We start from the raw sequence: 26,751 nt of genomic DNA, 5'->3' as shown, positions 1-26,751 counted from the left end.
ATGGTCTGGGTGGTTGTGTGATCTGGAGCTTGGTACGTAGCAGGGGCTGAGAATGGAGTTGCCTCTTGCTTCCAGGCATTCCCAGGTCCCTTGGCCCTCTCTGGCCTTCTCCTAGGGCTCACATACCATTCCTTCTCCTACATCACTTGTGCCTGCTCATGCCTTTCTCCTCCTCTAGCCTCAAACTCCTTGAGGGCTGCGGGGCTACCTCAGCCATCTCTGTGTCACAGAGCCACCAGAGGCACTGTGGAGGTGCTAAGCAGACACTCCCTGAGGGAATGAAAAGGCAGACTGGAGCTGTACACTGCCCTGAGCCAGCCAAGGTTATAGGAATAATTTTCATATTTTTCCAGAGAAGAGGGACAAATGTGAGAATGAGAGAGGTCAGAGGATACATGGATCTTTGCCATTTTCTCTCCTGTTTTTCCTTCATGTAGTTTTGGAAATTCCTGTTATTTGAGGGAAGACAAAAGGATCTGGTAGGAGTTACAAAATCACAAGTTCTTTAGGTAGAACCCCTCCCACCTCCCTCCCTCCCCCCGACTCCCCACCAAGATAGCATGAAGGCACCCAGGAGTACGCCCCGCACAGTCACCTGTTGCTTCTACATGGAGGTGTCAGGGGTCAGAGCTAAGCCTGTGAGCAGATAGTCCGTTTATTGTATTCCCCGTTGAGACCCAGAGTTCGGCTGTCACCATGGGCAGCTTCTGTGACCCAGGTAAGCAACCTTCCAGGACAGACCCACTCTAAGGAGAAGAGAGATGACTTTCGAGTTCTAGCGCAGTTTTCCACCAAATTGCTGGTTAGTGGACTTTTCTGAATCTTTGCTTTCTTAGCTGGTAAATACATTTCTACTTCTCAAGAATTCCAGTGCCTTCTTAAGGAACACTAGTGGAGTTTTCAGGGAAATGGCCCACAGTTTAGATACAGGTCAGGAAGAAATTGGTTAGGCCTCTTAAAGAATTAGTGTCAAGTATGTATTATGAGAACTATAGCTTAGGTTCTCTCCATGCGATCACATATTTAATGTGCTGTTGTGTCCTAAAACTGATCAGAAGCCAAATTCTGGTATCTTCTGAAAGTGATTGGGCCCATGTCTCCCAGGATCATTGCTGTTGCACGTGCTCCTGCCTGAACACCTAGCCTCTCCAGCCAGTGAGGTGGAGGATGCAGGCTGGAGCTCCTTGGCCAGTAAGTTGGACTTGAATGCTTGCTGCCTAGATATTATCCAGTGATTGAGCAGGTGCATCCTGCTGCTGAGCCTGAGCTGTTGGAAGCCCCCCTTGCCCCGCCCCCGCCTTACTATGAGGTCAACAGTTAAGAGTTGCCAGCTTCTCAGCCTGCATGCAACCATCTGGCCTGGTCCTGGCGTTACTCCTTTTACTGTTCTCCTTTGGAAAGTGCAATTCAGTGAACACCTATGAGCAGAATACCACAGCACTATGGTCCCAAATCTAACTTGACTGCCCACTGTTCTCCAGGTGCATTTCACGCATTATTTTTTTTTTTCAAAGCGACATTTGTATTGAAGTAAGTTCACAGAGACATGACCAAATAAGAAGCACACAGCTCAACTTTTTACAAAAGTGAAATACCCACCTAACTAGCCTGCAGATCAGGAAACACTGCCCCCCACCCCGAGAAACATAACTACTATTTTGACTTCTCATGGATCAGTTTTGCCAGTTTTTGAACTTTATATAAATGGAATGCTGGTGAATGTATGCTTTGCTTGTGACTTCTTTTGCCCGGCATAATGTTCAGCACATCATATCTGCTTCTCCCACTAACTCCCAAGGCAGAGACTATTGTCTCCATTTTGCAGAGGAGGAAACTAAGGCATGTTAACAATAAATAGTCTTGTGATTTGAGAGGCGCCTGGGTGGCTCAGTCAGTTGAGTGTCTGACTCTTGATTTTGGCTCAGATCACGATCTCATGGTTTGTGGGCTTGAGCCCTGCATCAGGCTCTACACTGACAGTGTGGAGCCTGCCTGGGATTCTCTGACTCTCCCTCTCTTTCTGCTTCTTTCTCTCTCTTTCACAATAAATAAATAAACTTTAAAAAAATAGCTTTGTGATTTGAAGCTGTGTCTGCCTCCCATGCTCCTGCTGTTTATTAATGCCTGTCTACCCCGACAGGGAGACAGAGGTGAGTGACACTTAGGACTGTTTAAGAGCTTGCAGTCTGGATACAAAACATGTATCCTTATGTGGCTGAGAGAAGTCGTTGCCTGAAATCAGAGTTCAAGGAAAGCACCCTGGAGTGTTTTATTCCACATTATTAGGTGTGGAAAACATCATAAAAAAGACAATATTGGAGGTAAAACTCGGAGAATAAGAGTGGGATTTTAGGAAGCCATTCAGATTGAAGGGATTACAGGAATACAAATGTGGAAGTTTGGAATGCTTTGTTCTTCTTGGGGGAAAAGTAACCTGTGTGGTGAGAGTCTAGGGTCTTTGGGGGAGGTAGTGGGAGATGAGGCTGGAAATGGAAAGCTTAGGGGGTAATGACTTTCTTCTCTAGGTTACCACCTACGTGCTGTAAAACGGCAGTGTTGTGAGATGTTTGTAGGTATTTAGGTAAAAAAAAAAAAGTTCTCAGGTCTGATACATTTAGGAGACAGTGGCAAAACACAGGAACCAGGTTAAGAAAGTGAAGGACCTGTCAGAGCTTTAACATGTTAATGAGTTTTTAAATCTCTGAAAGAGATTTGTAGGTGTGTATGATGTGTTCTCCAGGCTCATTTGGTCCCAGAACCTCCTTTACTGCAGAATGTCTCCTGCCCCTAGTATTCTGAGGGCTGCATTGCATGGTCAGTCTTGAGGCCAGTTTTCTTTGGTTGCCCCAATTATCCAATGATTTATTGTATCCATTGATTTTCCTTTTTGCAGTTCTTCTCGTTAGTGATGTATAATTTTTGATTGTGAGGCCATCTTCAGAGGATGTTTTATCCATGGGAGTCTGGGTGTGAAGATCCCCCTCTAGGGCAGGTTAACTGGTTTGAAAACTCTTTTTTCTTTCTCTTTCTTTTCTTCTTTCTTCCTTCCTTCCTTCCTTTCTTTCTCTCTTTCTTTCTAAAAAAATTTTTTTAATGTTTATTTATTTTTGGAAGAGAGATAGAGCATGAGCAGAATAAGGGCAGAGAGAGAGAGGGAGACACAGAATCCAAAGCGGACTGAGTTGTCAGCACAGAGCCCAACACGGGGCTCAAACTCACGAACTGTGAGATCATGACCTGAGCGGAAGTTGGAGGCTTAACTGACTGAGCCACCCAGGTGCTCCTGGAAACTGTTTCTGTATTCCTTTTTGTCTTGAGTATCCCCTGTACCATCTGGATAATGTCACTTCAGACCCCATATCTGTATGCAGTGTGAGCTTGGGGTTCTCATTTCTTGAAGACATGGTTTTTAACTTCCCAGCTGACAGGAGATGGTGAGCTTCCTTCCCCCCTTGCCATAGCAGATGGGTGGAGTTCATCTAGTGCTGGTCCATGGGACTGCGGGTGGGGTGACACTGTCCATAAGGAGCCTGTGGCCTCGACAGTCTACCTGATAGAAACCAGTTCTGAACCATTCAAGTCCACGTCTGAATCGTCCAGGCCTGTGAGCCATTTTGGCCTCAGCTTCCATTCAGCTGATAGACTTGAATTCTTTCTGATTTAAGGCACTCAGGCATTTCCCTCTTGCTTTTGACTTGCTTTATTATTTTTGTAATATGTCACTTTTGTGTGTTTGGAGCTGTAGGGGAAGATTCCTTCCAACTCTGCTCTATCTACCATATTGACTGCAAGGCATTCTCCATCCCTCTGTCATGCTCCATTCATTTGTAAGATTAATGCCACAAAGTCGTCTTTCAGCTTGCAGGCGTTTCTGTCAAACCATTGTGCTTCAGTCCTTCTCCTTCTCCTGTGCAAAGTCAGACTGCATATCTTTATCCTGGATGTAGGCAGGAGTGGAAGGCTGAACAACTTCCCAGCAAAAGGTGATATCACTGTTTTAGTTTTACCATCATTTTTTGTTGTTTGTATGAAGTCAGGTATTTTGCAGTGTGCTGCTACAGGAAGAGAACCATATACCCAGCCATTCCTACTTTGACTAATTCATTCTCTCAGTAAATATTTATTGAGTGCTTTCTATGTGGCACATAGTGCGTTACTCACACAAGAGACATTGGTGAACAGATCGGCATAAGGTCCCTGCCTTTGTGGAACTTAAAAATCACATGAGGGAGACAGATTTTATAAAAAATGTACAGAAATAGATTTTATCAAATATGTACAGAAATGAATATACAGGTACAAACTATGAAATGTGTTATGGACGAATGTGCTATCAAAGTGTTGATTGAAAGCCAGTGGTTCTCATTGCTGCCCTATCACCAATTCACTGGGTAATGTTTGGGCAGACCACTTCCCCACTCTCTGCCTCATTTTTCTCTTTTATGAGTGACTGTAGCTGCCTCCCAGGGCCCTTGCGGGTCTGAAATGAAACAACCAGAAGGAGCTGTGAAGTGCCCTATAAAACCTGAAGATGATGGGACTGTCAGAAAGATGAGTGCAACTGAGTAGCTTTTCTAGAGTCTGGGGAGCCTTCCGACCAGGAAATCGCCCAGCCAGTGGTATGCTGGTAAATGTTTTAACAACTCGCTCTCAAAAAAAAAAAAAAAAAAAAAAAAATCTGAAAGCCCTGATTTGTTTGCTGATTCATTTGCTAATTTCTATGGTGTAAATATTTCCCTCAAGATTGATTTCAGACTACTGGTGTATGTCACTAAACACCAAGATGGGAAGAAACATGCATGGTGAGCTCCAGCTCCATTGTACCCCTGCTCCTGACTGTCCCTGGTGTGGCATGTGACAGCAAGGCCAGAGTATGGTTCACATTAAGTCCTGTTAAGCTTTAGTTTAAGAACCATCCGAAATCTGACAGAAATCATTCTTGTGTCTAGAAGTGCTGTCTTCTTGATTGAAAATCGTGACAGTGAATTCAGCAAATGCTATTGGCTCTATCTCTGAGAAAGAAAAGAGTATCTAGGGAGGAATGTCCTAGGAGCACGTGGCAGGTGTAATTACGATTATGGGTTGAGGAACATACTTCCCAACTCAGTGGTCTGCCCAGGTTTTCCAACTAATTGTGCCTCTGATGTGCAATATTACATAATGTTAGACCTTGGGTTGTTGCATTTGGAGGTGAGTTCACATCCCAGATCCACTACTTCCTGGCACTGTGACCTTGGACACTAACCTTTCTGAGGCTGTTTCCTCATCTGTAAAATGTGAACAGTGATAACCTATTTCACAGGATTTGGGGTGGGTTAAATGAGATCATGCATGCAAAATGCATAGCACTGTGCCTGTTGTTATTAGTTGTTATTAAAATTAGCCTCTCTTAAATCTTAAGTAGCAAATTAAGTCCATGTGAGGAAACCTGTTTTCTTCCCTGATCTTGTCAAAATTGGCTTCTTTTCCTCCATCCTATGCTTTGCTGTGAGTCACCCTCAACTGGACCTTTTTACTTGCCAAGTCACTGTCCTACCTATTTTTAACTTGAGTCCCCATTTCTTGACTCTCAGAACACATTTTGAAAATGGCTGTTAAGTGCCCCGGTGCTCCCCACTCACAGCGTGCAGGTCCAGTATGGCATGGCTGCCTGCATCACTGGGGGCGGGGGTAGAGGGTCAGTTTCATCTGGTGTTCCGGCCAAGGCTTGTGCTTACGTTGAAAGTGTGGGGAGCCAAGGACTATGAAATTTGATTTTTTACATCTTTTTTTGACCCAGCAACCTTGTAGCACTCAAGAGATTGGTTTTGGAATATGAAGCAGTGAGGAAATGATGCTCTTTTTGTTTTGTTTTTGTTTGTTTAAAAGTAAAACCCTAAGCGTGGCAGCTGATTATTTCATCCTGGGATCCATAAAAAATATTTTCATCTGTGTAGACATCACTCTGTCCTGTGTTTGAAGCCACAGCGTCTCTGCTTAGGTTTCCTAGACCAGGGATTGACACCATTTTCCTATAAAGCACTAGATAGTAAATATTTTAGGCTTTGTGGGCCATAGAGTCTCAACTCTGCTGTTACAGTGTGAAAGCAGCCACAGACAACATGTAAACGAGTGAGTGTGGCTGTGCTCCAGTAAAATTTTATTTATGAAAGCAGGTGGCAGGCTGAATGTGGCCTGTGGGCTGTAGTCTGCCAGCCACTGCAGTAGGCCTGTGAGAGGCAACTGAGAACAGTAAGTAAGAGAACGAGCACTGGCATTGGGTTCGTGTGGACCCCAGCCCTGCTGCTTTGTGGCCCTGGACTTGGGCGAGTCATTTAATAAGGGGTAAGAGTGTCTGCCCATTGGGCTCTCAGAAGAGTCCAGGGTCGCGTTGTCCATGAAGAGTGTGGTACAGAGCCTCGCACATGGTAAATACTGACTCCTGCTGCTGTTTCCTCTTGCCAGTCCCTTGACAGGAGGGCCTGTTGGGAATTATTTTAGGCACATTAAAGACTAAAGCTAATTGGAAGTTGATTTGCTTACTTATTTTCTAAGCATAAAGTCTCTTTGAAAAAAACACGTGGCCTTCTCTAGCCGCCGAGAAGGTCACTGTTGTTGCCCAGTGCTGTGGCTTTCACAGCTGAGTAGGTAAACAGTGCAACGAAGTGGAACCAGTTAGACAAGTCAAGCCAAAAATAAAGATAAGGTTAATATCGACTCCATTAGACTCAGCTTGCTTTTTAGCTTTTATGACGAAGACTAAGGTGGTTGATAGGGAAGGGCATGGTGAGTAAATCCCACCCACTCTAAGACCGGCAGTGCATTCTTCTGCTGAGCTTTGTCAGCTGGCCACCTGCTCTGTGCCTGGCATTGTGCTGGGCAGCAGGAGTTGCAGACTGAGCAGGGAGGGACATGTCTCACCTTGCAAGAGCTCACAGTCTAGTAAAGCGGAGTAGAAGAAAGTTGGATAACCATAACACAAGGCAGAACGGAACTGTGGTTGCCCGCCACCTCATCGGCCAGACTTCTCCAGCTTTTTTTGGTCCCTGGCCTGGCTCTGTCATCCCTGCCCTGATTCCAGTCCCTTCTTACCCAGCCCTGCTCTCTGCTCCAGCCAGGACAATTTCCACTGTCTTCTCACATGCTTATTCTAAACTCATGTGTCCATTCATTCATTAAAAAAATATTTGAGGGGCACCTGGGTGGCTCAGTCGGTTAAGCGGCTGACTTCGGCTTGGGTCATGATCTCACGGTCCGTGAGTTTGAGCCCTGCGTCGGGCTCTGTGCTGACGGCTCAGAGCCTGGAGCCTGTTTCGGATTCTGTGTCTCCCTCTCTTTGACCCTCCCCTGTTCATGCTCTGTCTCTCCCTGTCTAAAAAATAAATAAAAATGTTTAAAAAAAAATTTTTAAAAATATTTGAGTGTGTATTATTTGCCATTGAAAAGACAAGGTCCGTCTTCTCATGGATTTAAAGGCTATTTGGAGTAATACAGAGTGATCTGTTACAAACTGATGCTATCAGGGTGGGGGATAAAGCTCTCTCAGATTTAATTTTAAAAAATGAACCAGACAGGGAGGATTTCCATGGTGTGTGTGTTTATGTTTGTGCACATATAGGTTATATTTTACAGAAATGAGAGCAGACTGTATGCACATACTGTCCTTTTCTTTCTGTTCCATTTTCATTTAGCTTTCCTTCCGTTCCCTTTCTGATCGATTCTTTGCCTATTTTGAGTATACCCACCCTGACTTAAGTATATATTTAGGAAATAGGTTCAAAGCATCATTAACATATTAATACACAGAAATATTGTCAGAGTTAGAAATATTAGAGAATTTTTTTCTGTGAGTTAGTTTCCATTTCAACTTTATGCCACATTGTAAATTTTGTTGTCATATTTTTCCTTTTCCCTTAGAATTTCTTTTCCTTTCCCCTCCGCTTTTATTTTGAAAAATTTCAGACCTATATTAAAGTTTGAAAGTGTGTACATTCATATACTCTTTACTTAGATTCACCAGTTAACTTTTTGCTTCATTTGTCTTTTCTCTCTACATATTTAATCTTTTATTCTGCTGAACTATTTGACAATAAATTGCAGACATTGTAGAATTTCCCCTCTGGTATTTGAGTATGCACCTCCTAAGAACAAGGAAATTGTCTTTTTTAGCCATAAAACCATTATCATACCAAAGAAATTCAACACTAATACAATGATGTTAGCTAATACCTAGTCAGCATTCACATTTTCTAGCAGTCTCAAGACAGTCCTTTATAGATTGTTCCTTTTAAATCCATGATCCAATCAAGGATCATGCATTACATTTAGTTTTCAAGACTTTAAATCCACTTAATCTAGAACTATCTCCCTGTCTTTTTTTATCTTTCATAATATTAATGGTTTTGAAGAATCCAGGCCAGCTGTATTGCAGAATGTTCCAAACATGGAATTATCTGATCTGATTGTTTCCTTGCTATTAAGATTCAGGTTAAACATTTTAGGAAGAGACTACTCTAGGGGATGCTGTATCTGCTGTATCCTTGCCATTAAATCACGATCAAGAATGTGATGTAAGTTAGTCCTGTTATTGTTGGTACTAACTTAGATCACTTATCTGTCAAATTTCCCCATTTGAGGCTGCCCCTACCCCATGTAATGAGTAAGTAATCAGCGAGGTGATACTTTGAAAACTGTGTCGTGTTCCCCAACAGTTTTTTGCACAGTGATTCGAGCATCTACTGATGAGCTTTACTCTATCAGTTATTAATTGGTGGTTGCAAAGTAATGTTTTTGTCATTTCTTCTACCTTTATTAGCTGGCGTTTGTCTGTGAAGAAGAGCCTTCCACATTTTTTAAAGTATCCTTATGGGATTCATGGATTCCTTTTTGTTCATTATGTTATGACCCATTACTGTCTTTCTCTTTAAATTTTTTTTTTATTTTACATTTATTTATTTTTGAGAGACAGAGAGAGACAGAGCATGAGCAGGGGAGGGGCAGAGAGAGAGGAGACACAGAATCCAAAGCAGGTTCCAGGCTCTGAATTGTCAGTACAGAGCCCGACGCGGGGCTCAAACCCACAAACCGTGAGATCATGACCTGAACCGAAGTCAGACACTCAACCAACTGAGCCACCCAGGCGCCCCTGTCTTTTTGTTTTAACTGAGAATATTTTAAATTGAGTTATGACTTACAGTGAAATTTATAGATATTAAGTATACAGTTTAATTAGTTTTCACAAATGCATATGTACATGTAACTCCCACCCTATCGAGATACAGAACGTATCCATTACCCTCCCTGCCAAATTTCCTTTGGCACCTTCCCAGGGATTCTCCCACGCCACCTCAGCAAGAAGCATTAATCTGATTTCTTCATTATTCTCTTTGATGTTTATATTATCCCAAATGTTGACAATGAAAGCCTCATCTGTTGGCTTTATGTCCATTTGACATGTCCATCGTAATCTTTGAGCACTTTCTTGGTTTCTGGCGTAAGAAGGTGTTTTGTTTTATTCTTTTTACCAGCTGAAAATATCCGATAGTATGTATACTAGTTAAATAATTTCTCCATTAGTGAGCTTTAGGTTGTTTCCTTTTTTATTTTATTACAGAAATGCCGTGGCAAACATCCTGGAACACATATGCTTGCCCCACTTTTGTGGGTATTTTTGTAGCCTGGATCCCTAGAAGTGTTATTTCTAGGTCAAAGAGTGTGCACATTTAAGTCTTTGAGTGATATTGCCAAATTCTTCCTTCCCCTCTTAAAAAGCTGTGTTAATTAAGTTTCCAGAAATAGTGCCGGTTTCCCCGCAGCCTTATCAACATTGAATTTTATCTGTCTGTGTGTGTATGGTGGTGTAGGATTTGATTTTGGACTTATTTTTGAGGAAGGTGAACATCCAAATAGGAGAGCCTCCTTTTTGGTTCCAAGCCCAATTTTCATTTATATAAAAATGAAATCTCTCCTTAAGGGAGAGGTTAAACCAAGGAGAAATTTTTGACAGAAATTCTCTGTCATTCACTGTCATCCTCACCATTACAGCCAACTTTTGGCAAATGTATTCTTACTGTTTCTAGTCTGCGTTAACTGAATATGGGAGATAAAGGAAGATAGGGTGTGAGGGGCATGATGGCATTGCCCCCAAGGCTTCTGGTTTTCTTAAGCAGTCTTTATAAAATTTGGTCCAGAGTTACTATGGATTTCTATCTTTAAATAGCCATTGGTACTGGATTTTTATTTGCAACGATCCTTGATGATTCTGTATTTGGGGTAGCAGGTTTATTATAACGTGTATGTGTGTGATATCACTTTGATGTCAGCTAGTAAACAAAATCTTTCCATTTTTGTTTTATTTTAAATAGTGAACCTTAGGTTAACCACTTTGTAGATGATTTGGACTTTTTTTTTTTTCAAGTTGAAGAAATTGTTTGAGAGCTGTTGTCTCTGCTACAGTTACTTGCGTTGATTATCTTCATAGGTATTTGAAGCAGTGATTTCATGGATCAATTATGAGAAGGAAACCCGTTTAGAGCACATGGCAAAACTGATGGAACATGTCCGTCTCCCTCTCTTACCTAGGGATTACCTGGTCCAGGTGAGTGCTGTGTGAAGCACCACATGCTTTCCTTCAGTGGGCAACCCTGGATGTATGGGGTGGTTGGAGAGTTTATGGGTATTTTACACAGGCTGAAGGCACCAACCCACTGGCTTAAGTGTGAGACATGGTAATGTAAAGGTTTTTTTTGTTTTTAATTTTTATTATTGAGGTATATAGTTGACATACAGTGTTATATTAGATGGTAGTGTGAGGTCTAAAAGCATAAGTTTGAGAATAAGACACTTAGGTTTTAGTTCTTGCTCTACTAGTTGTTAGCTTTGTGTTTTTATTTTACCTCTTCAAGTCATAGTTTCTTCTTTGCTGGAAGGGATATTATGGTAGAGCCCAGCAGGATTATTGTGAGGACCAAAGGAGTTGTAAATATGTAAGTCAGGTGTTTAGCATGGAGCTGGTCCTAAAAAATGTTCACTAGAAGTTAGTTGCTTTTATTGTAGAGGACCTAAGCAAGAAGGGTCATTTCCACAATGTTTCTGTATTCTCTTTGCCTTCATGTTAGGCAAGTTGGAGCCCAATTCAGGACTGTAAAAACCGACCTTTCACAGGTACCTAGGATACGTGTTGCTTTGACTTCCTCTAAGATGAAAGAAAAATTAAGAATGATGGGGTGCCCCTACAGTGCCACATATTTTCTTATTTAATCCTTATAACAACCCCGTGAGGCAAAGATAGATAACCCTCTTTTTACAATTTTGGGCCTTGAGGTTTATAGAGGTTTAGATTTATTGGGGAATAGGTGGCAGGGTCAGGATTCAAATCCAAGTCAGTCGACCCCGAAGCACCTGCCTTCCACTATGCAGGCTGCCCCCTTTAATACTCTCTGTTCTGTTTATCCATGGCATTAGATACACTTATAAGTGAGCAAAGAGTAAAACTTAAATATATGAGCAAAACAAAACACCGAGGCAGTAGGCCAGCCCTCATCTCTTTCCAGAAGTTTCTGGAGGGAATGGAAGGTGTGAAGCAAGGATAAGAGAGGAGGCTCAGCATCCCAGCAGCCTAGCTCTGTCACTTCCCAGCCATCTAACACTAGGCAAGTACTCAACCTTTTTTTTCTTTAAGTTTAGTTATCTATTTTTTGAGAGAGCACAAGTAAGGGAGAGGCAGAAAGAAGGAGAGACAGAATCCAAAGCTGGCTCTGCATCATCAGCCCAGAGCCCAGTGCTGCACTCAAACTTAGGAACTGTGAGATCATGACCTCAGTTGAGACCAAGAGTCAGATGCTTAACTTACTGAGCCAGCACAGAGCCCCACGCAGGGCTCCAACTTACAAAACCATGAGTTCACGACCTGAGCTGAAACCAGGAGTCAGACGCTTACCTGACTTGAGCCACCCAGGTGCCCCAGTACTCAACCTTTCTAAACCTCAGTCTTCCCATCTGATAAAAATAGCACCTCTCCTTATAGGGTTGTTTGGGGGTATAATGAGATAATCCATTTAAAGGCTGCATCTCTATGTGAGCGAATGCTAGCTGGTACTACAGCTGTTTTGACAGTCATGGATGCTCTTGGGAATAGCGGGAGAAGTTTCTATCCTCAAAAGCCCTTGTAAAGTCCTCAGCTTGTGACCCTGTTGACCACAGGTCGAAGGGGTCAGTGAAATGTTCTGTGAATCTCTGAACCTCAGTCCTTTTCAGGTGCTGAGGCATATACTTGCCAGCCCTTATGTGTGCCCTGCATTTTATACTTTGGATGGTACTACTGCCCCCTGGTGGCAGCATATCCTTCTTGAAAAAAAGGTTCCCCTAAGCAGAGGGACTGAAGGGGCCTGAGATCCCAGTCTCAGAATCCAACCTCCTACTGTACTGTGGGAAACTGACCAAAGGTAGACATGGACATCTGGCCTCCAGCACAGGCTCACTTCCACAAGAAGGGCTATCTGTGGACCTGGGTTCCAGGGAAAATTAAAGAGGCCTTTGAGACCCCTGGTCACAACCTCAATCCGGTGTCCACAACTCAAACTTAAAGATGTTAGAAAATAGTTCTTGGGTCATTATGGCAAAGTAGGGATTAGATCTGGAGAGGAAGGGGGTCAGAGGCAATGGGCATGAGCACTGTTGTGTGAGAATCCCCCTGCTGCTTTTAAAGGACTGTCTTTAGAACACCTCTGGAAGAGGTTGTCTCAGTAAACCTCAGTTGACCTTGAAACTTTGAAATAGTATAACCCTCTGGGGTTGGCTGATCTTGGTGGGGGAGGACGTAGGAAAGTCTTGGGCAGACCTGCACCAACAGTGACTTCTGGGGAAGGTGGTTTTGTTTGTTTGTTTTTGATAGCTAACATTTATTAGTCTTTATTAAATACTTTGAAATATTGTAGAGTGTAATGTTATATCTTAAAACTTTTTAGTTGTGATTATATATATATATATGTGTGTGTGTGTGTGTGTGTATATATATATATATAAAACATAAACTTCATCATTTTGACCAGTTGTAAGTGTACACTTCAGTGTGTTAATTGTATTCACCATGCTGTACAACCATCACATACCCATCCTTAAAACTTTCATATTACCCCAAATTGAAACTCTGTATGGTGAAGCATTAAATCTCTGGGAGAACTTCTCATTCAAGCTGAATGCACCTTTGGGAGAAGTAGCTGTTTATGCATTTCACCTTCCTTCTGAGATTTGTAAGAGATCTTCTCTCTTACTTTTTAATTTTTTTAACCGATCCTAAAAGCTTATGACTTGTCCCAACTTGGGTCAGTCCCTTAGTGTGGGTGGGGGGGATTAGGGAAACCTTCCCCCAAAATGGAGTGTTCCTGGGGATCACTTTGGGGAAGGAGGTGCCCATTGGTGAGAGAGGCCCTGTCATACCAGTCCTTCTTTTCCTGCCAGCTCCAATGCTACCCATTAGGTGATGGCCTGACCACATTTCCATTGATAGCTACAGGTGAGACTCAGTCAGCCCTTGTTCATGACCAGCTTGAGGGCTGAGATAATTGAGATGGGGAGGCCATTCTCTTTCTTTGACTGGACTTGAGTGCCTCAGGGTCAGAACCCATTTCTTGTTCATCTTTTTCTTCCTGGAGTCCAGCACTGGGCTATCCGACAATGAGACGTTCCATCATCGTTAGCTATTGAATCGAATTGATCTCTCCTGATAGCACCTAAATACTCCAGCAAAGAAAACATGAAGTGGCCTCTGAAGACCATACTACCCCTTACAGATAAGCCACAGAGCAATTGACCCAGGCCACAGGACAGAGATTTGAGAATTGAGCACTTGCATGGTTTCACCCTTGGTGTTGCTCACGAAATATTTAGGCTTATACTTGCTGAGCATCTGCTTTGGGACATCGCTTTGGAGTATGTGCAGAAGCCATAGTTCCAGCTTGGATAGGGTCCAAGATGAGGTCTGTAGGTGGGACTTTGGTGCAGGACATTCTTTGTCCTCTAATATCACCATTCTTTATAGAGCACCTCACTGGCCAGTTTTGTCCCTGCAGCTTTCACTGTAAGAAAATGAATAGGAGTTTTTCTTGACTGTCACTTTGTCATACTCCATGCTGCCAAACGTTGACCAATGGATTCTGCTCTCTTCCTTATTCCCTCTCTCTCCTCTCAAATGTCTGACCATTTGCCCTAAACATTATAAAGCATTCATATTAGGAGGAATGTGGGATGAAGCCTTCAGCACAGCTAATTGTCTTTGTTTTGCATAATTCCATTTAAGCCTGCAAACTAACATAACAAACACAACCACTGAGGTTGTATGTCTTTCTGTTTGATGCCAGAACTTAATAACTTCACCCCACTGTGTTCTTGAAATGCAGGAGGTGGGCACTAAGTTGTAAGTATGTGGTCTTTCTCTTGGGGCTGAGATGATGTGGTGGGTGAATAAAAGAGTGTGGGAATACAAGAATGACTCAGGAGACAGTGTGGGAAATGCAGCTGAAGTCTGCTCTTGGATCACCTGTGGGTTATTACCTCCAGACGGTTGAAGAAGAAGCTTTGATAAAGAATAACAACACCTGTAAGGACTTCCTCATCGAGGCCATGAAATACCACCTGCTCCCTCTGGATCAGAGGCTCTTGATTAAGAACCCAAGGACCAAGCCCAGGACTCCAGTCAGCCTGCCCAAGGTAAGCCCCAGCCCAGTAGGTGCCAGCTGTCAGGGCTGTGTTCTGGGAAAGTGGCCTTCCATTGCTGGCTCCAAGTCTTTCCTCACCTGTGGCTGCCTTGCTTCTTGGTTGCATTTACCAGCTAAGAGATGGAGTCTCCTGGTTCATTTTGAATCTGCTGGTACCTCTCTCTTGCAGGGTCTTCCTGTCCTAAGAATTTCAAGGTAACCTCCAGAGGCACCAGAGAGTTTTGAGAATAACTCCTTCATCTCCTCTCCTTATTTGGTCTGGGTTCTATTTGTGTTGGAAGCAGAGGAATGGCTTTGTGTTTCTTGACTTAGTGATTTCTAGGCCATTATTTGAATTTGGTCCTAGTCTGGCTCTTTTCTCTCACCACAGAGCCCTACAGAACAGTTAGGGCTGCCAGACCGGGTATTGGCTGCTTTGGTTCCTTGCAAGGCCCTGCCTCTCTGGTCCTCAGGTCTTTCATCTACAGAATGAAAGGTCCTGCACTGGCTGGTGTCTAAAGTCCATTCCAGGTTGGCCTTCCAGTAGGCCGTCTAGGATCCTAATATGCTGATGTCTCAGGAAAGGTCCCAGCCAACCCAGGAGGAAAGGTGAGCAGAGAGGAGTGAGTTGTGTTGACTCAGCTACCGCACAGCCGGCAGCCCCAGGGCATTGTGTAGACCTTTGCTTTGTCCTCCTCCTCCTCCTCTTTCTGTCTGGCTGCCCTACTCCTTGTCTGCTGCTTCCAGGAAGGGTTTCAGAGTGCTGGAGAAGCATGTTGTCCAAGACCAGATGTTGAGATTCTCCAGGGTCTGTGCTTCCTCTCCACTCTGTGTTGTGACCCTGGGTGATGGAGAGTTTAGTGGGTGCAATGTGGATGAAGGTTATAAATCTCCCAGATAATAATATGACTCACTGGCATTTGCTGAGTGCTGCTTCAGGGGCAAACAGTAAGCTTAAAGGTATCACAGTAGAGCTTTCTTAATCCCCTCAATAGCCCTGTACGGTAGAGGCAGGTATCCTAGCTGTACACAGAGGAAACGGAAGGTCAGAGAGATTAAGTGACTTGCCCAAGGTCAACACAGCCAGTGTAGTAGAGCCAGTGTTTGAATGGTATCTTTCTCACCCTCCAAACCTGTTCTGTGAACCCACACCATCCTGCACCTGGCTTCATCTTTGTAAACCTGAGTGTATGTACCTACTTGTCAGCTTCCTATTGCCCAGCGCATGTTAGAAGTTGCAGCCACCAGGCAAGGGCCTTGGTCTGGCTGGCCATTTGTCTTCCTGCGTGTTGATGCTTTGGTTTCATTTTATTGAAATATTGCACTGAAATGACTTCATATTTTTCAAAATGAAAATAACTTTGCTTTCTTCAATTATAGAAATATATGGTCATTGCAGACTGTTAAAAGGCTACTACATTTTTGAAATAAAGTAAAAATCACCTGAAATTCCTCCACCCAGGGGCAGTCACTGCTGTTACCTTGGTGAATTTTCTCCCAGACATATCTCTGTGCACCTAGTCACAAATAGATAAAAAATGTATACTTTCAGATAAATGGAATCTTGTTCCACAGATTGAGTATCATTTTTATCTCCCTACTCAACAGACTACTTTCATCATTATCAGTATAGGTGAAACCAGCATTAAATTATAATAGGTACATGGAATTTAATTATGTTTATGTACCATTACTTATTTAACTGTCTTCTATTGATGGACCTTTTTATCATCTCCATTTTTTTTTATATTACAAACATTTCTATGTAATTTATGACCTCTTGTTTTAGTTTGCATTTCTTGTAAGTGAGACTCTAATGTTGGTTTCATACGATTATGGCTTTTGTATTTCTTTTTTAGGGGAATTTTCTGTTCATGTACTTTGCCCATTTTTCTATTGGACTGTATGTTTTTAATTAATGGTGTTTTTTTTTAATGTTAATTTATTTTGAAAGGGAGACAGAGAGTGCAATGAGCAGAGGAGGCACAGAGAGAGAGAGAGAGAGAGAGAGAGAGAGAGTCCCAAGCAGGCTCTGTGCTATCAGCACAGAGCCCAGCGTGGGGCTTGATCTCAGGAACCATGAAATCATGACCTGAACCAAAACCAAGAGTTGGACACTTAACTGAATGAGCCACCCAAGGGCTCCTATTAATGGTTTTTAAGGGCTGTTTTTAATTTAAAGGGATTAGGCTTTCATGTGTATTTCACATATTTTTTTCTTAGTTTGCAGTTTGCCTTTAAACTTAATTATAGCATTTTTTTGAATCCCCCAAAACAGTTTTAAGTAGTTAAATTGTTATGTCTTTTGCTTTATAGCTTAGGTTTTACATCCTGCTTAGAAATGTTTTCTATACTCTCAGATTAAAGAAAAAAAGGCTCTCATGTTTTCTCAAGTACTTTAACGATTTCTGTTTTACATTTGAATCTTTGATGCACTTAGAATTTATTTTAGTATAAGGAGAGAGGGTAGGAATCCAGCTTTATTCCTATTGCAAATGATGAGCCAGTTGCGCCAAAGTTGTTTTATTGAATAATCTCCCTTTCCCCCCATCAATCTGAATACCACCTTCATTATGATCTAAATTTACATAAGCTTGTCTATTGAGGTCTTGAGATTATTGATTCTAAGATGGACTATTGTTTTACATGGAGGAGGCTTTCTGCATCCTGGGTTCCCAGCTGGCATTGTTGCATGTCTTTGTGGCTTTTCTCCTTGGAAAAGGAGGTTCTTATCCTATATGTTAACAAGTTACCAACATCTTTTGCTGGGGAGTGTGTTCTGGAACTAAGGCAATGGTGCAGAACTGGCCCAGTTTCTTTGTGTGGAAACCATACGTAGTTACCTTTCCTTTTCTAGACTCCACATCGAGTTTTTACCACACACACCCACAAGAAGACAGTTTTAAAAATCAAAGCCAAGTTTGTGTCTGAGTCCAAACTCCGCCTGCTGAGACCACCCCTCCCTTTTGACATAACGAATCTGTAATTGGTAATAGTCCACCCCTTTTTAACGAGACCACGGTTGTCCCACTGTCCTCTCTACTCCTTAGGAAACACTCTTTTCAGAATGAAAATGTTTAGATTCTTGAGCACATAGAGTTCTGTGGGGAGCTAGAATCAAGACTTCTTGTGAATCTGTTGAAGGAATTTTAAAAAAGACATTGCTGCTCTTAGCTTCATTGTTCCCCTAACTTTAATCCTTGAATAATTTAAGGTTACATTGTCCAACCTGCTTCTCAAACTACTCTGTCACCATTGTTTGGACACTTAAATTAGTGAGGGGAACCCCACTGTAGGTTTGAGGAGTGGGGTATGCTGAGGGAAACTATCACTTTGAGGATTATCAGAGGTAATTATCTCATTAAATCATCACAATATTAGGGCTGCACTATTGATATCTCTCCTTTACTGAGTTTACTCAGAGAGGTTAAGTAACTTGCCCAGTTACACAGCTAGTAAGTGCAGAGCTGGGGTTTGAACCAAGGTCTGTTCCACTCCAAAGTCTATGCTTGTTCTTTTATACTAGATTGCCTCCCAGAGACAGGTTTTCAGCTTTTGGTGACAAATGAAATTTTGTATTGTCTTTTCTTTTCTTTCTTTATTATGTTTTTAGAATACCAAATTTCCTTTAATTAAAGTCTTATACCATCCCACTCATCTTATTAAGAGATGCATTTCCAATACATTTACTACTTTTTATTTTCAAATTAAGACTTCATATTTTTAGAGCTATTTTAGGTTCACAACAAAATTGAGGGTAAGGTACAGCAATTTTCCATATACCTTCTGCCCCTATACATGCATAGTTTCCCCCATCATCAACATCCCAGATTGTTTTCTTTTAAATTCAGTTTTACAGAGGTATTACAAATTATACACAATAAAATTCACTAGGGAGACAATTTGATGAATTTTGAGAAATGCATGTAGTCATTCACTAACATCCTAATCAAAATATGGAATATTTTAAGCACTCCACAAAGTTTCTTTGTGCTGCTCTCTAGTCAAGTCCCTTCTTGTACCCCCCCAGGCCTTGGCAACTAATGATGTGATTTCTGTCCCTCTAGCTTTGTCTTCTCTAGAATGTTATATAAATGACATCATGACATATGTAGCCTTTTGAGCTTTCCTTCTTTATCTTAGCATAATGCTTTTAAGATTTATCCACACTGTCGCATGTATAAAGAATTTGTTCCTTTTTATTGCTGAGTAATATTCTATCACATGGACATCCTATAATTTGTTTATCCATTCACCATTTGATGGACATTTGGATGTCTACTTTTGGCTTTTACAAATAAAGCTATTTGAACATTCACTTACAGATCCTTGTTTGGACTTACATTTTAATTTCTCTTGGGTAAATACCTAGGAATAGGATTGCTGGTAAGTATATGTTTAAATTGATAAGAAATTGCTTATATTTAAATTTACAAGAAACTGTTTCTCAAGACATTCAAGACAACTGTTTTTCAAGCTGTACCATTATGCATTCCCATCTGCAAGGTACGAGAGTTCCAGTTACTCCACAGTACTTAATGCTACTTATTATCTGTTTTAAACCATTTAGCCACTGTAGTAGGTATGTGTGGTTTTAATTTGAATTTCTCTAAGGACTACTGATGTTGAGCATCTTTTCATGTGTTTATTTGCCGTCTATATATCTTCACTGGTGAAGTCTATTCACATTTTTTCCCCTTTAAAAGAATTGGGTTATTTTATTCTTACTGAGTTGTAAGAATCCTGTATATATTGTGGATATGTCTTTTATCAAATCTATATTTTGCAAGTATTTTCTCCCAAACTATGCTTTGTCTTTTTTATTTTCTTAGCAGTATCTTTGGGAGAGTAGAAGTTTTAAATTTTGTGAAATTTTTTTCTGTTAAGATTCATGTATTTTGTTTTATCTAAAAAAAAATCTTTGCATAATCTATAATCACAAAGATTTTCTCCTATGATTTTTTTCCTAGAAATTTTAATGTTTTAGGTTTTACATTTGGGTCTATGATCTATTTTGAGATTGCTTTTTAATATGGTGTGTGAGATAAGGGTCAAGGTTCATTTATTTGTACATGAATATCCACAGCATTTATTGGAAATATTCTCTTTTATCCATTGAGTAGGTTTGACATCTCTGTTGTAAATAATTGGCTATTTGTGTGTTGGTGTATATCTGGACCCTATTCTGTTCCTGTTATCTGTTTATCTGTTTTTACACCAATACCATGTTGCCTTGACCACTAACTTAGTAGTAAGTCTTGGAATCAGGTAGTGTGAGTCCTCCAGTTTTGTTTTTCAAAGTTGTGTTGTCTATTCTAGGTCCTTTGCATGTTCATTTATCATTTAGAATCAGCTTGACTGTTTCTACAAAAAAGACTTTGATAAAGATTGTGCTAAATTTTTAGAATCAATTAGGGGGAATTCACATATTAACAATAAAGTAGTTCTCCCTTATCCCTGGGGGATACATTCCAAGTCCCTCCATGCATGGCTGAATCTGCAGATCAGATTATACTGAACCCTATATATACTATTTTCTTCCTATAGATACACACTTACAATAAAGTTTAATTTACAAATTAGGCACAGTAAGAGATTAACAGCAATAACTAGTGGTAAAATAGAAAAATGGTAACAATATCCTGTAATAAAAGTTATATAAATGTGGTTTCTTTGTCTCTCAAAATATCTTAATGTACTGACTCACCCTTCCTCTTGTGATGATGAGGGATGATAAAATGCCTACAAGATGAGATGAAGGGAGGGGAGTGATGTAGGCTACTATTGACCTTCTGACTATACATCTGAAGGAGGATCGTCTGCTTCTGGACCAAGGTTGATCATAGGTAACTGAAACTGCAGAAAGCAAAACTGTAGATGGTGGGAGAAGACTACTGTACTAAATCTTTTGACCCATGAACACAGTATATATCTCCACTTACTTTGTCTTCTTAAACGTTAAAAAAATTTTTTTTATTTATTTTTGAGAGACAGAGAGAGACAGAACATGAGCATGGGAGGGGCAGAGAGAGGGGGAGACACAGAATCTGAAACAGGCTCCAGGCTCTGAGCTGTTAGCATAGAGCCCGACATGGGGCTGGAACCCACAAAATGCAAGATCATGACCCAAGCTGAAGTTGGACGCCCAACCTCCTGAGCCACCCAAGTGCCCCTACTTTTGTCTTCTTTAATTTCTCTTAGCAACATTTTGTAGTTCTCAATGTATGACTCTTACAGATCTTTTGTCAGATTTATTCCTAGATATTTCATAGTTTTTGATGCTCTTATAAATGTTTTTTTAAGTCTAATTTCTAACAGTTTATTGCTACTATATAGAAATACAATTGATGAGAAAGGTTATTTAATGGAGGAGAGGTCCTTCATTGGCTTCTGAAAAACAGGGGCAGTAATTCCAGAAGATAACCATGTTCCCTGGGTTCACACTTTAGGGAGGTATTCAGGGTTCTCTTTAAGAGTGTTGCTACTTCATGAAACTATAGGTACCATGATAGCATGTGTTATTTATCTCTGTTCTTGGCACATAGCCTGGAGTCTAACAAAGGGTGGACAATAGTAAAACGTTTCATGAATGAAAGATACATGTGTGTGTGTGTGTGTGTGTGTGTGTGTGTGTGTGTGTGTATACATATATATAAAAGATTGTATTTTTAATTTTTTGAAGTTTATTTATTTTGAGAGAGAACAGAAAAGTAAGTGCATGTGAGTGGGGAAGGGGCAAAGAGAGACAGAGAGGGAGAATCCCAAGTAGGCTCCACACTCAGTGCAGAGCCCAGTGTGGGGCCCAATCCCATGACCGTGAAATCACGACCTAAGCCAGTATCAAGAGTCAGATGCATGGGATGTCTGGATGGTTCAGTTGGTTAAGTGTCTGACCTTGGCTGAGGTCATGATCTCTCAGTCCATGAGTTCGAGCCCCGCATCAGGCTGTCTGCTGACAGCTTAGGATTCTGTGTCTCTCTCTCTTTCTGTTCCTCCTCTGCTCACATGGTCTTTCTCTCTCTCTCAAAAATAAATAAACATTAAAAAAAAAAGAGTCAGATGCTTAACTGATTGAGCCACCCCAGTGTCCCAGGTTTTATTTTAGAGTAATCCCTACACCCAGCTTGGGGCTCAAACTTACAACCCTGAGATCAAGAGTTGCACACTCTACTGATTAAGCCAGACAGGCACCCTGAAGGAGGTATATTTTTTAAAGAAATAACCTCATGGAGATTTAGTATTGACCATTTCTATCAACCCTAGTTGTTTTCCAATACTGTCCACATCCATACATGTGTTTTTGCATGAATGCAGTGAGGATTTATCCCCTGCTTCATATTCTCCTTTGATCACTAATGAGATTGACTCTAGGACATGTGGTTCAGCCCACAGGTCCAGTATTGAATGAATCTGGTTGTTGTTCTGGGGGTTTAGATAGGTTTTGAAGTATTGAGATAAAAAATAGCACCAGTAATAAACTAATAAACCATCATGCATGCATTAACTCATTAATTTATTAATTCACTCATTCAACACACTTGCATTGAGAAGTCACTAACTGCCAGGCACAGGGCTTGGTGCTAGAGCCACAAAGCCTCAGATGAATTGGTCCCTTCCTCATAGTGCTCCATATTCAGGGGAAGGGAGACAGATGTAAAAAGACAATTACAATGGACCATGTAAGTGCCACACTGGAGGTATGGGTAGGACAGTCTGGGAGCATGGAGAGGGGTGAGGGATTAGGGAAAACTTTCTTCAGGAGCTGACCCCTGCGCTGACCCCAAGTCAAATGGATATCGTCTGTGAGAGGGAACATCCAGAAATTGGTTTAAATAACTGCAGGAGAGGACTGGCCCCCAGCCTCCGATGTGTTTTGTCCTTCCCTGGGTCATTGTCCTTATCACCAAAGGCATTCATGATGACACAAGAATGATTGTATAAATACACTTTCCTTATGTTTCAGGCAAAGCACTTTATGTACAGTATATTATCCTCATAACAACCCTGGAAGTTCTAATGTTGGAGAAGACTCCATGTTGGAGATTCAGTGAGATTGAATGACCCCAGGGTTTCACAGCCAAGTGGCAGCATGAAGGTTTGGATCTGGGTCTGGCCGACTCAAAACCTGTACTTTTTGACCAGTGTACAATACTAACTCCACAGTGATGATAATAGGAGATAATGATAACTTCCCTAATGTGAGCACTCAGAATGTGCCAATCACTGGGCTAAGTGATGTACATTTATTGTCTCCTAGGATTTACATCTTAATTATCCCCATTTTACACATGAGAAATTAGATTTTGGGTTATGTCACCTACTCATTATGTACTAAGTTATCCATTTCTGTGTTACAAATTACCTAATCTTGGTGGCTTAACACAATAAAGGTTTATTATCTTAATGTTTCCGTGAGCAGGAGTTCCAGAGTGTCTCTGCTGGGTCATCCTGTTCCAGGGCCTCTTGTAAATTTGTAGTTGAGCTCTCAGTTAGGGCTGCAGCCATCTCCAGGCTTATTTGGCAGGGGGAAGGTTGCAGTGTGGGGGGATCTGATTCTAAGCTCACTGTCATGGTGAGTTTCTTTCATCAGGCAAGAAGCTTCTACAAGTTTCTACAAGCTTCCTTACCCTCTCAGACTCTCCCTAAGTTGCCCAAGTGTCCTCATGATATGGCAACTAGTTTCCCCCAGGGTGAGTGATTCTACAGCAAGACAATGAGAGAACATGCTCAAGACAGAAACTCTAGTCTTTTTATAACCTGTTCTCCAAATGATATCCCATCACTTTGGCTGTATTTTATCTGCTGGGTGCAGGTCAGTAAGTCCAGCCCACACTCAAGGGAAGGGGAATCAAATACCATCTCTTGAATGAAGGACTATTAAATAATGTGTTACACACCTTTAAATCCCAGCTAGCAAATAGTAGACCTGAGATTCAAACACAGGATGATTGGTACTAGACCCTGTGCTTTTAACTGTTCTATTATATGGCTTCCATATTTCATAAAAGCATTTTTGCTGGGTACTGTGTGGAAAGAAACTCGAGATAGAAATATGTAAGTGGCCAAATAAGTGGAGGAAGAAAAATAAGGAGATAATTGGACTACAGGAACAGCTGCAGGAATTGCAAGGGCAGGCTGGTCTGGGCTTTCATGAATTCAGTCCAGATAGGCTTCCTGACAGAGCAGTCTTTGAGAAACAAGGTGGTAGAGAGAGATTTGCCCTGTTTTCATCAGTTCTCAACAGCAAACCTGTTTGCCAGTCAAGCTCCCTCCCTGAAAGAAATAGGGCTCTGCCTTGAGATAGCTGTAGAGGCGAATGAGGGTGTTTTTTTCCTGGGCCACATATGCACAAATCATACTGACACATTCAAGCTGGAACAGCTAATAGCATCATCTGGGCTCCCACACATGCACCGCCCAGTCCTTCCCCAAGGCTGGGTTGCCATGGACAACCAGAGGCTGTCTCCCAGTTGCTCAAAACACTCCTACGTTACCCTGTTCCACAGATGGCAGCAGAGAAATGAGGTCCCAGCAAGATGCAAATGAGCCTTTGGAGATGTACTGAGCCTGGCACTTTGCACTGTCATTTCAGTTCAAGTGACATCTCTATTCAGCAATTTTAAAATGACACCGAAAAGCCATTTGGGCCAGAAGTAGGCAGCTTCCTCCCTAGTTGGGCTGTCCAGTAGATGGTGTTGGAGACAAGGCTATTGGCAGGGTGGGTAGGATGACTTCTCACCTGGGCCAGGCTCCTGGATCGGCACTGCTCCTTTTCCATCTTGATCCTTCAGATGGACCCAGGCCACACCTAGAAAACACCCTGGGGCCCTCAAAAAGTCCCACCATCACCCTGGAATTAGTGGTGTTCACTCTTCTCTTTACAGATCATGTAAGTGTCCTTTTCTACCATTTATTGGGAGTCTGTTTTTTAACAACTGTTTTAAACAATAGTAATGATGCTGGTGTTGATCAAATACTAGAAGCTAACATTTAGTATATACGATTTACCAAGCTGTGTGCTAAGTGCTTTATGACATTTAAGGCTCCTGGCCTCCACGAGAGAAACATCCTATTATGTTGGTGTTACAGGTAATGGCAGTGAGGTTTGGCAAGGTTAAATGTTTTGCCCACGGTCACACAGCTATTTAGTGACTGGGCTGCTATTTGAGCCCAGATGTGCCTGACTCCAAAGTCCATATTCTCACTCCTGTCTTCCCTGGGTCTTGCTGTCACATTCCTGGTTCTCCAACTCCCATTGTCTCTGCGCTTTGGCTGTCGGTCCTTGCCTAGAGCATCTGTTGCTCAGGAACCTGCGGGGACAAGTCTTCTGCCTCGACCTCAACATGCTCCTCGGAAGAATTGGTGTTAGCCCTGCGGCCCCACGCACCAGGGTAAGAGAGAGTCTCGCTTCCTGCCCTGGCCCGAGGGACCGACTGGCTGGGCCTACCTTCTGCCCAGCTCACCGGTCATGGAAGAGAGTTTGGACACACACTCCACTTTTGCCTGATGACAACAGTGTACAGAGCCCACGTTGTTCCTATCACCCTACTGGAGAGTCTGATGACTTAGAGGTTAGGATCCTGACTCACAAGTGAGCCAGAAGTCTCTGCTCTGTTCACCTGCTGTACCTCTCCCTGGCTAGTCTTGGGTACCTCCTGGTTCTCACACAGAGTGGTTGTCATACTCTGTGAGGAGTGACTAACATGTCTTCGCTGCTCTAGTCATGCTGCTAGAGTCAGAATCCTCCGTGGGAGGAGATAGTCTTATATATTTATTTAAAAACCATCTCGCTAGGCTGGGAGTGAACTTTCTTTCCTAAGGAATCATCAGGTAGTCTTTCCATGGTTTCACTAAGCTCCCTAAAATAAATGGCCATTTGGATTTTCCACAATGACAGTGTTTTCCTTGGGAGTTATCCAACAGCCATGCCGTACATGGTTGAGTCTGGCTTACCTGTATTCTGTCAACCAGAACTCTCCATCCACCAGAACTTCTGTAGCCTTCAACACGGTGGCAGATGAGACTTGGGGTTAGGACCCTGCAGTGCCCTGCAAGACTCCCGAGTACACTGCTGTCCTTCAACATGATTACATTTTATTTGGTCTAGCATAATTGTTAGCCTGGAACCAGTTCTTTATTGTGATTCCCATATGATCCCTGGTAGATCTTCCTCAGGGTTACCTTAAAAGATACATGTTAAAAATAGCAATTGTTAAATAAGCCGATTTGCTTCAGTAATTTCTATTATAGGCATTACAAATCTTTTGGACTTAGAGGTGTTGGAGAAAGAAAGAAATATGCCCGTTGAGCATTGTGGGGCTGAGTTTTTCTGGAAATGTAAAATAAGGGCTTGTAGGAGAGAATCGTTTAAATGTCTTCATGCCCTGACATCTTGTGATCTTCCTAAGTAGCTAGAGGTTTATAATTTTAGAGATGTAATGCATGTAGACTTGGGGAATACTCATTTTTGTCTAATTGGTTGCTAGGATCAGGTATCTATGGAAACGACCATCCATTAGTATTCAAGATAGGAAATTTATTTCTTTTACTCAGCATGATCACACAACGAGTATAGTGTTCCTTGTATGGTGGCCTCTTGCAAAGCCTGCCATAGAAATTGGCTTTCTTAGGCCTGTGAAAGAAGCCGAAAGTGCATCTCCTCCTGCCTTGAGCCATCTCTGCATTTTCAGAAACCAGTGGTCCTGCTCCACACAAGCTCATAATTACTCTTCCCAAATTATTGTATGAGGTTTAATGTTCACAGTCGTCCCTCAACAATGGCTTTATGAGCTCAAAGGGAAGTTCGTTTTGAAAACCTTGTCCTGTATTCCTTTTGTTTTTCTACTCAGGTTTTACCTTAGCATTGGAATTTTTGCGTTTGTATAGTAATGCTTCTGTGTAACTACGCCAATTCTCAAGAGACAAGTGCTTGTTTTTTCTCCAATATGAATGTACCTCCCTTCTCCTGGTGTAAGATTGTTTCTGGGGCATGGTGAGGTTCCTCGAAAGCTTCGGCTTTCTTTTTTTTTTTTTTTAAACAGAGAAAGCCTGATAACTTGTACAAAGAATAAACTCTCTT

General features: G+C 41.8%; 1 protein-coding gene across 10 annotated transcripts in view; it reads left to right on the top strand.

Moving 5' to 3' along the window:
* The window catches only part of KLHL3 (kelch like family member 3), a 278,634-nt gene that overhangs the window by 229,244 nt on the left and 22,639 nt on the right, over nt 1-26,751 (top strand). For all 10 annotated transcript variants that reach the window (XR_006217022.1, XR_006217021.1, XM_042984589.1 and 7 more), the window contains 2 exons: nt 10,460-10,576; nt 14,536-14,685. Coding sequence is in view for 8 of the 10 variants with exons in the window: in XM_042984589.1 (XP_042840523.1) it covers nt 10,460-10,576; nt 14,536-14,685 (267 nt within the window). In the remaining 2 variants the exon portion in view is untranslated. The remainder of the gene's footprint in view (nt 1-10,459; nt 10,577-14,535; nt 14,686-26,751) is intronic.

Source organism: Panthera tigris, chromosome A1 (genome assembly GCF_018350195.1).
Source record: "Panthera tigris isolate Pti1 chromosome A1, P.tigris_Pti1_mat1.1, whole genome shotgun sequence".
NCBI lineage: Eukaryota > Metazoa > Chordata > Mammalia > Carnivora > Felidae > Panthera > Panthera tigris.
Note: the sequence above shows the minus strand (reverse complement) of the source record. Positions and strands in the feature narration are given on the sequence as shown.